A 9,418-nucleotide genomic window follows, 5' to 3' on the forward strand; every position below is an offset into this window, starting at 1 on the left:
CTGCTATGTAGCTGAGGTTGACTTGCAGTGAGACCAGATCTGTGTGGTGCTGTAGCTCATATTTATAGACTGCATGGGTCTTTGTAATTACCCCATTGCCATGGCTTGTGTCTGTGAATCAGCTCTCTCCAGCGCAGTGGCCAGCGAGCCTCTGAAACAGGAATGCTAAATACATAGGACCAGAATGTGCATATGCCATTATACGGCAAACCTCAGATTTGGCTGCTTTGCCATTGTAATCCACATTTGTACTCGCTGTTCCACTCAAAGTCATTTGCATGACAGTAAGAAACAGCTTGATTGATCTGCTCTGCAGCCTTATATCAAAAAACGTAATCACACACAAGCAGGACATATACTAAAAATATCACATTTTTCACACAAGCTGAAAATAACACTTCTTTCGGTAATATTTAATTCTTAAACCCCTGTGCTAATTGATGCCAGTTCTTTTTAAATGTTGCATGTGTGCCAGTGTGAATTATCAGCTACAAACAGTCCAATCAACACATTTCTTTTGTTCTTGCATCACACTTCAAATACACAAATAACACAAATAACAGTGCAGTGGAGTGTCTCTTCTTCTTCTTCTTCTTCTTCTTCTTCTTCTTCTTCTTCTTCTTGTCTGGTCACTTTAAAGTAAAACATTTCTCCCTGCTAGATGAGGTGTAAAAGGCAGGAAGGCCCCATATGATGTAATTTTCCAAATAAGGGGCCACACAGAGGGGTGGAGAAGGCTCTTCCTCCGTATGATGTCATGTCCCTGCAGCAGTTTAGTCGTGATAAGGACGGACGTGCAATTTCACATCCACAAATGCGGTTCGACTCCTCTTATCAATGTCCTGCTGCTGATCCGTGGAAGGGTGAGAATAACACGAGCACGGAGGAGCCGTCTCTTCTGTTCGGGTAAATGACAAAAAAGTTGCCAAAGAAGAAATTTCCTGGTTACTACTGATATCATGACAGCATTCTGATTCAATGTTGAGTGCTCCCATGTCGTACATATCAGCGTGTTGTTTTGTGTGACTGCTGTTTTCACGGCTAAAATGTTCCCTATCCCAGAGCAAACACTGACTGTATCCGGCCTACCCCATTGATCGGCAGGACAATTTATTAGCCATTGTGACAGTTTCCTGTACAGCCAGGGTTGACAGGGGAAACTCAGAGGTATGCAGATAAAGTGCTCAGAAACTTTGCTCACAATACCCATTGTGTTTTAATTGCAGGTTAAACTGTTACCTCGAGAATGTTTTCCACATACCTTTTACTATGCGTGTGTGCTCGCTTGTTATTCCACATGCATGTCCTGCTGCCCGATCTATTCCCTCAGCATACTGAGTAATCGCATAACTTCTGGAAAATGACATGCTTAGGGCTGAAATGTTCAAAAACAAAAGGAAATACCAGTGTTCCACAATAAAGCAATTAAACCTTTAACAATGGCTTAGCGTCCTTGAACTGGAGCTTTCATCCGTCTTTAAATGTCAAGATCAGTCAACAGTTTCAACACTTTAGTAGGAAATGTTTGGTCAGAAATGTCATTAATCAGCAAATAAATTCTGCTACACAGTGGTTGCACTTCAGACTTCAGCAGTTATTAAGGGTGTAACCGATGCGATGATGACAATGCAGCCCAATTATTACATGACCTTGTACCCGAGAGTGACAAGGGCATTGACCTTTGACCTCCCTGTGTGGTTTACTCCAGTACAAAACAATGGAGACATGCAGCTGTTAGGATTTACCCGGGGACACCTCGACAGCAACAGTCTGAACAGCTTTTGATTGACAGGCGGCTGTCATACAAGGGTATGTAAAAATGTCCCGTTTATCTGGTCTGTGCTAGTCTGTGTCAAGGGCAGCCGTGCTTAAGATGATGGATGTTAGCACCTATCATGTTCCATGAACTCAGCAGAGGTCACAGACTCACAGTTTCAGGGTTCAACGAATATCAAAAGTAAACACCCTAAAGGGAGTTTAAGTGTAGACACGCACATGGTTGATTTTACACGGTAACACATTAATCAGACAACTGTAGGAGGCATCCGTGTCAGTTTTATTTATCGGGAGATCCTCTAACATGTGAGAGAAATGGTTAATGAGTGATTTGGGGTTTATGCTTGTGCAAAAGTCTAAAAGTTCTGGACTTCAGTCTGTTGTTGTGCTCATGTTACTTCCCCGTCAATTTCACTTTTTTTTCATATCACACCTGCTGTTACTAAACAATGAGAAAACTTATGATGTTTGGAAACAACTATTCTTTAAAACGAGAAGAAATGTTGAATCCCTTACCAAGTGTGAGATGATAGGAGGTGAGTATAAATACAAAAATTTTTGACATTGCTGTTTTGGTCTTGAGAATACAGTTACTCAGGCTACAGGCTCTATCCTTTATGTGACTGTACGTGTATTTATCATAGCAGTATGTGTATTATGACCATGCCCTTATACTGTCTTTGCTTTGGTAGGGTTGGGTTTACATCCGCCCATCCTGGAGTATGTATACACCCTATGTTTGTTTATGCTGTGGTGCTTATACTATGTAGGTGTGGTTGAATGGTGGAGGTGGAGGTGGAGGTGGAGGTGATGGGTGTCTACATATCAACATAAATGGTGAAATAAAGTCAATAATTATGTATTAAATGAAACATAAAATCACATAAAAGCTCCCTATAGGATTCAGGAGTATACACGTTTATCTCTGTGTATATATCTATATATATTCTATTTTGTGTGAATGCATTTTTTCTTAAAAAATATTAGTCATTAAAAACTAAACCCTTGCTGGGTATAACACTGTCTTGCGACTTGCTTTATATCAGCAATGCTAATTACTGAAATCTTATCCTATCGGTAAGATCATTACATGTAATAGTGCTTCCCAAGACACACAGGAATATTACAGTAAACCTGCACATTATGTATGTGCTGCCTTGGTGGCTGCAAACATTACTGTTTCTAGGGCAGTTTACAGGAGGTCCTAGTGAACATCTGCCAAATGAATTAGTGAGAGACAACTGGGAGCCTCATGGTGGCATTTTTACAGTAATACAGCAGTGCCACCTAGCGGACACACTGAAAAACGAATGATGGGAAACACTTTATTATAATTTTTGAAACAGAAACACTTTATACTCTCTATATTTTAACAGTGCATGGACAAGTGTTTTAAAATGGGAAAGTGAAATTGGAATTTATGAGATGGATGCCCAGCAACTGTTACAGTAAATACAGAGAGTGAAGAATGAAAATCCTCCATCTCTAACTCCCTTATGTGCATATGTTGTGGTTCAGCCAGAGGCCCCTCTGATCCTCATTAGGAGACAGCAGCTGCATCCTGGCTGCAACATTAATAGATGGAGAGGTTAATCTGACCATCTTCAGTGTGGATACCTGAGCAAATTCAGCTTATTCTGCCTCGGGTTTATGGCCTAGCTGAAAAATGAGGGTTGTGCAGCCCAAACTGGCCACATGAGTCTAGATGGCTGTCAGCAAAATTCAGGAGAATCATTAAGAAAAGATAGGTATACAGTACTGAACCTGGACATTTTGAAATCCTGGTGTCAGCAAAGCAATTTTTGGTCTTGGGGCTGCAGTATCACTTACAGAAAGTTTGAGATTTCTTCGCCTGTGCACTTTAAAATATAAATGAACAAATATACCTACCAGCTATAGAGTGTCTATTTATACATATATAGATCTAGTTTTTTAAAGAGCTTCTGGTGTCGCCTGTTAGGTAGATAGACAGACAGACAGTCTCCAAGGAAGACAATGCTCATTAACAATTTAAAATTTATTGAAATTTAAAAGCATTTACTTTTCAACAATACTGCACAGCAGACCTGAATGGTTGGTAGTATTATCGTGGGTCCAGTGGTAGGGGTTGTTGCATGCTGCACAGATTTTAAAGTAAACTGTAGAAAATACAAAATTATTGTTTCAACATTTTTAAAAAAGGCATTTGATGGTCTGACAGACATAAAAAAAAAGATATTTTCAAGTCATCTTTAACATCCTGCTGTCTACACCAGTAGTTTTTAACTTAACTTTAGGTATGTACAGGTAAATGGTTGCTTTGCATTGTCCAGCTTTACTCCTTTTTAATCTCCTGGGTGCTCAGCTCCATGGAGGGCTCAGATGTGGGATCTGAAGGAGGTGGTGGAGGTGGATCTTCTGTTAACACACAGAGAGAGAGATACATGTTTGAAAGATTTTAGAGTAGGGAACACTCCGTGGAAATTAAGTGACCAGGTACACACACAAATTAAGGTGTCCCTGCTGGTGCAGCTGCCTCACAAAACAATGAACAATCCAACAAAATGGAGAGAATGAGGTCAACTCAACTCCAAACTAGGAACACAATGTTGTCTTTATCAAGTTTGGCCCATTTCTGCTTCTAAACTAGACTGGCAGTGTGTTTTTAGGGGCATATGTGCAGATGAGGAGAATTTATTCTTAACTGGATAAGGATGGTGCCATCTTGTAGTAAGTAAGTTGAATAGAGAGGCATTGTTCAGGATTTTCTGGACACTGAGACATTAACACAACTGTGGGGACTTACTAGTGCACCCGTGTGTCATCCACACATACATTTTAACATTTAACCAAAGTAGAAGAGTTAAAAAAAGTACCTTCAACCAATCGCATAGCTGCCGTCCTGTCTTCAGCAATGTAGAAGGAGGTCAGGAGGAAAAATAGTCCACCCAGGATTCCAACAAATGGGCAGATCAGGAGGCTGTACTTCAGACTATGGAAGCGCCAACCAAAACTTTCAGGTTTAGTTTTTGATATAGCATCGGAAATCTACCGGCACAGATGTGAAGACAGTGTTAATCCTCAATGACATACAGAAAAAAGTGGTTTACTTAAGCTTGGAGAAGTGGGAAAGTGGAACTGTATCTCACCACTCCTACTAGGTAAGGACTCCCAGCATCACCCAGGAGATGACAGACTGAAATCTGGAGAGCTTCAGCTGTGGATCTTCTGGTTGGTATAACAACATACTGAAACAAAAAGACAGCATCAAACAAATCATTGGCTTCAAGCCTCAGCAGACGGTTTTATTTTTTTATTACCACATACACAAAAACTCACCAGCAGTATATCAGCCATGACAGCCCAGTTCAGCGATATCAGTACTTCACCTAAGAAAATGAACACCTGAAATGAGACATTTAAGCAACGGATCAATTGATACATTTCCATAATTGACATAAAAACACCAGCAAAGACAGAAATTTGTCTCTTACATAAGTAGCAGGAATGCTTGCTGATGCCACAAAGATGGCGACAAAGAGGCAGGGGGCTGATCCCAGCAGGCCTACTGCACAGATGATTGGGTCTGCGTTTGGCACCTTGTCCCTGAACCGTCTAGATAAAAGAGTGCCAAGACACCCTCCCATAATGCCCGTCACCAAGGTCACAGCTCCAAAGATGTAACTGTACAGGGAGCAGAGGCGGACAGCATTGTTTGAAACCTTCTTGCAATTTTGAGGAAAAAATTAAGTGCATGGAGGGTGATGCAGGTCAAAGATCATGCTGCACCTGTCTGTGGTGTTGCAGGGTTCTTTAGTGCATTGTGGTTGGAGTCCCTGAAGGACCTGACCTCTGGACAGAAAAGTAGGTGTCCAGAAAGCCAGGGCTCCAACGAGGAAGGCCGTAGCCGTCACTCCCAATGTTGACCACCTGTAACTTTTACTAGGGTTGGAGAAACAAAACAAGATCATTAAACTGACCTCTAAAATCCAGTTTCGACCAGTCTGTCATGTTAATCCAGCTGTTAATTCCCAAGTCTTACTTTTTTAGAAGATACTTCACATCTTCCAGGTAAGGGCTCTGCCCTGTAACTCCCTCTCCGTGGGTTTCAGCAGCACCTCTGGGTGGGTTAGGGCATAAAAAGATCAGCAAGACCATACCCACTACACCCAAGATGGGAGTGATCTAAAAAAAAACAGGGAAATATCACTGTCAAACTATCTGTTAGTGCTCGGCTAACATTTACTGAAATGTGAAAATGTTCTCACCCTGAGAGCCCAGCGCCAGTCCCCTGTGGCAGTGGCGATTCCTGCTCCAGTTATATATCCAAGACCACTAAAAAACACAAACCGCTTGAATGATAAAGATGACCAAAAACAAGCCTAACAATGGTAGACACATCCTAAAGAAAGAAACACAAACATCTTTGCAAGTTGGTTTTAAATTAAACTGTTTAGAGGTCAATGATGTGGGAGTCGGTTCATCAAAAAATACTTTACACTATTATCTGCCATGTTCTAACACCATGAAAACTATCTTGCACAGTTAAACTTGATGTTGTTGTGATGGCTCTGATCTCACAGCATGATAAAGCAATAGAAACATCAAATTATCTTCTGAGTTTAAGTGCTGCGTTGAACCTGGAAGCTCTAAATCGTACACATCATCACTGATCAATTATTTAAAATGATTTGGTTTCTCACCTTCCGATGGGGATAAAGATGTAGAAGATGCAGATCATGGCACTCCGTTGACCCCCAGTAAAGAGGTCACCGATGATGGTGGGAGCAATGGTGGAGTAGCTGGCTTCTCCTACCCCGACCAGGCCTCGCAACAGCATCAGAAGCCAGAAGTGCTAAAGAGATCGAGATGGAAACAGTTCAACGAGATTCAGACCCAAATAACCCACAAGGATCCTCTCACAGTCTAACATATGTCAATCTTACAGCTGAGAACAGTATAATTAGTTAACAATGCACATTTTCTAAAAGAAACTGCAGAATACAAAGAGATGTGTATCTATTTTACTTCATGTTTTATCCAATAGCACAAATAGAAGGAAGTGGCAACATGTTCTCATTTCTTGTTTCTTGTTTTCAAGGCTTCACAATGTGTGAAAACCTTCACACTTACAGACACAGTGACAAATGAGCTTCCAGCTGCAGTTGCAAGCCAGACAGTCAAACCACCAATCATGATGTATTTCCGGTTGTAGCGGTCTCCAAGATAACCAAAGAGAGGGGCCAAGAGCAGGAAACTGCAGATGAAGACTGAAAGTACAGAAATAAATATGAATTCCTTCTTTACAATGTGACAAGTTGACTTGAGTGGCAACCCACTCATGAAACGCTTCAAAATAACCCCCAGAAACTATTAAATTATAGATCTGTGAATGTGATTATGTGAGTGTATTTTTTCATCTCTGTCAACAGCTTCCTGCAATTCACTTGCAACCCTGTTACAGGAGTTCATTTTAAGTAATGAGGTGTGAAATGTGTGCTCTCAGAGTTTCAACACTTATCTGACACAATCAAGTCGTCATCATACCTGTTTGTAGGAGTGCGGCTGTGCTGTCACTTATCTCAAAGAATTTCTGAATGTTGAGGAGGACACCTATAGATAGAAAAACAATTTATGTGTAAGTGCACAGGAGAGTAGCAGCAAATGATTGTTGTCATGTGTTCATCTAACCTGCTATAGTGTATCGTTCCATGTAGTTGATCAAGTTGATGTAGCAAAGCACGGCTACAGCTACATAGGAACGTCTTTTGGATATGGCTGGTTTCTCATCTGTGTCTGCCTGTGGTGTAAGTGATGAAAGGCTGTTCACAAAAGAGCCATAATGTAGACCAGAGTTGGAGCCCAGACTCCATCGAGGCACCGGCCTGTCCTGGGGAGATGTCACTGATACTTTTGGCTCCATGGTGATAAGCTCTTTCTTCACCTGGAAACAGATAATAAACGACCTAGTTTTAGAGAAATCATTTTATTTTCTGTTGTTGCAGCATTTGCACAGTAGTTTGGCAACAAGTGTAATTAGACAACTCAATAAAGCTCAGTGAGAGGACAGAATTATACTGGGGTGGGGGGGTTGGAGGAGGGGGAGGTTGCAGCTCCTCTTGCTTTCATCTTTAAAATAAAGTCTGATTACATCACTGAACAATAAGTGACTGTTTCTATCCCGCTGTAAATCTATCAACCTAATGGCACATGATGAAAAGTGTGCCACATTTCTTATGCGTTGCTTTTGAAGTCATGTGCCCCACAAGTAACATGGTTTGGTGGGGGAAGTTAGTTAATGTGGTTTGTGGAAACACTTAAGAAACGGTCCTTGACACAAGAGATAATTACACAACTGTGCAGGATCAAATTGTTGCACACAAATAATGTCAAAATACAGAGAAAGGGGAAGGGCGATTTCTCAGTAAAGTAAAGTTTTCTGCTATCTTACAGTTCTTAGCACACCAGTTTAGCACATTTTTGTCAGTAATTAAGGTGATTTTTAAATAAAAGCAGCAGCAGTTAATTTCAGATGTATTTCAGTGGTGGAATTCAGTAGACTACAGTTAACACTGTTTAAACTTTGGCTGGCCTAAGATCTGTCCCTTTCACACATACTGACACTTATAAAGTTGTTCATGTATTCACATAACAGAGATATAAATCTTCAGTTTGCCTCTGTTAAAAGAAATAGACTCACGTACTTGTTGTTAATGGATGAGGTGTTCTTCTCAGTTCATTTCATTTTTCCAGTTATCATGGGACAGTGTGGCTCCCGGTGTGTCTCTGAGCCTCGCAGAAGCTAACAGAGGCCTGAGCTCTGAAATACCTCAAGAGATATTAAGTTAGTGGAAGGACCAGCCCACTCTGGGTTGGTCATATGTCTTCAGACAGACTTCCACTGTGATGTAATGCTGTAAACAGGTCAACTATCATACTTCATATCATCATCATTGTTCGCTCACTCTTTCCTGTAATGAGGAAATAATAAAAATGTTAAATATCTGATTAAGTGAAGCAAGAACTCTTTGTATATTAGCATTTTAAAAAAGATAATGCAATGTCTGACTAAATCTCGTGCAAAATCTTGTGCAACAAATGAATCGTAACAAAATGAAAGTACAAGTAAAAACTGTGGTGTGACACCCGTACAACTGTTTCATCAGCGGCATGCTATAAATAAAAACGTGTAAGGGTATTATTAGGTATTGCTTAACTGTCTTCATTGCAGTCAAGTGATGTTGTGACTGTGAAAAATTGGGTCTTTAGTACCTTCTCATCCATGGAAGGTTACCCATAGCTTGGGTAACACTTTATTGTTTATCATGAAAATATGCATGACTTCAAGCGTGAAAAGGCATAAATTCAGGAATGTACAAGATGTAACAGCGTCTCATACATGACATAATGCACAATGTCGCTGATCATTCCTTACAAACCGTTGCTTACAAAACAACCCTCTACCAATTTTCACGTGAATTCCAGACTGGTTAACATGTCCTTCACCTTTTTTGAGCTCTCCATTGTGAACAGTAAAACAGCTGGTTTCCTGTGAGATAGCAAAGGTTCAAATCTTTAACAGCACATTGTGAAAGAAAAGCCTCTGTCTCAACAGTTGACCTCTTAAAAATGATGTTTTTATCAGCAGGTTTGGGGAATCATT

General features: G+C 40.6%; 1 protein-coding gene across 2 annotated transcripts; it reads right to left on the reverse strand.

Annotated features, from left to right (window-relative positions):
- Nucleotides 1–3,774: 3,774 nt before the first annotated feature.
- spns3 (SPNS lysolipid transporter 3, sphingosine-1-phosphate (putative)) lies at nt 3,775–8,611 on the reverse strand. 2 transcript variants are annotated; one of them, XM_010742884.3, is made up of 13 exons: nt 8,460–8,611; nt 7,447–7,699; nt 7,303–7,368; nt 6,889–7,025; nt 6,459–6,610; nt 6,024–6,090; nt 5,798–5,940; nt 5,545–5,697; nt 5,250–5,439; nt 5,095–5,160; nt 4,905–5,003; nt 4,632–4,803; nt 3,775–4,173 (listed from the first exon to the last, which is right to left on the reverse strand). In XM_010742884.3, exons 2-13 carry the CDS (start codon nt 7,676–7,678, stop codon nt 4,091–4,093), a joined length of 1,560 nt encoding a protein of 519 aa, XP_010741186.2. In that variant the 5' UTR covers nt 7,679–7,699; nt 8,460–8,611; the 3' UTR covers nt 3,775–4,090. The 2 variants fall into 2 exon arrangements, with proteins under 2 accessions (XP_010741186.2, XP_019110967.1); XM_019255422.2 differs by having other exon boundaries at nt 8,456–8,604.
- Between the last annotated feature and the right edge of the window lie 807 nt (nt 8,612–9,418).

Source organism: Larimichthys crocea, chromosome XXII (genome assembly GCF_000972845.2).
Source record: "Larimichthys crocea isolate SSNF chromosome XXII, L_crocea_2.0, whole genome shotgun sequence".
Classification (NCBI taxonomy): Eukaryota; Metazoa; Chordata; class Actinopteri; family Sciaenidae; genus Larimichthys; species Larimichthys crocea.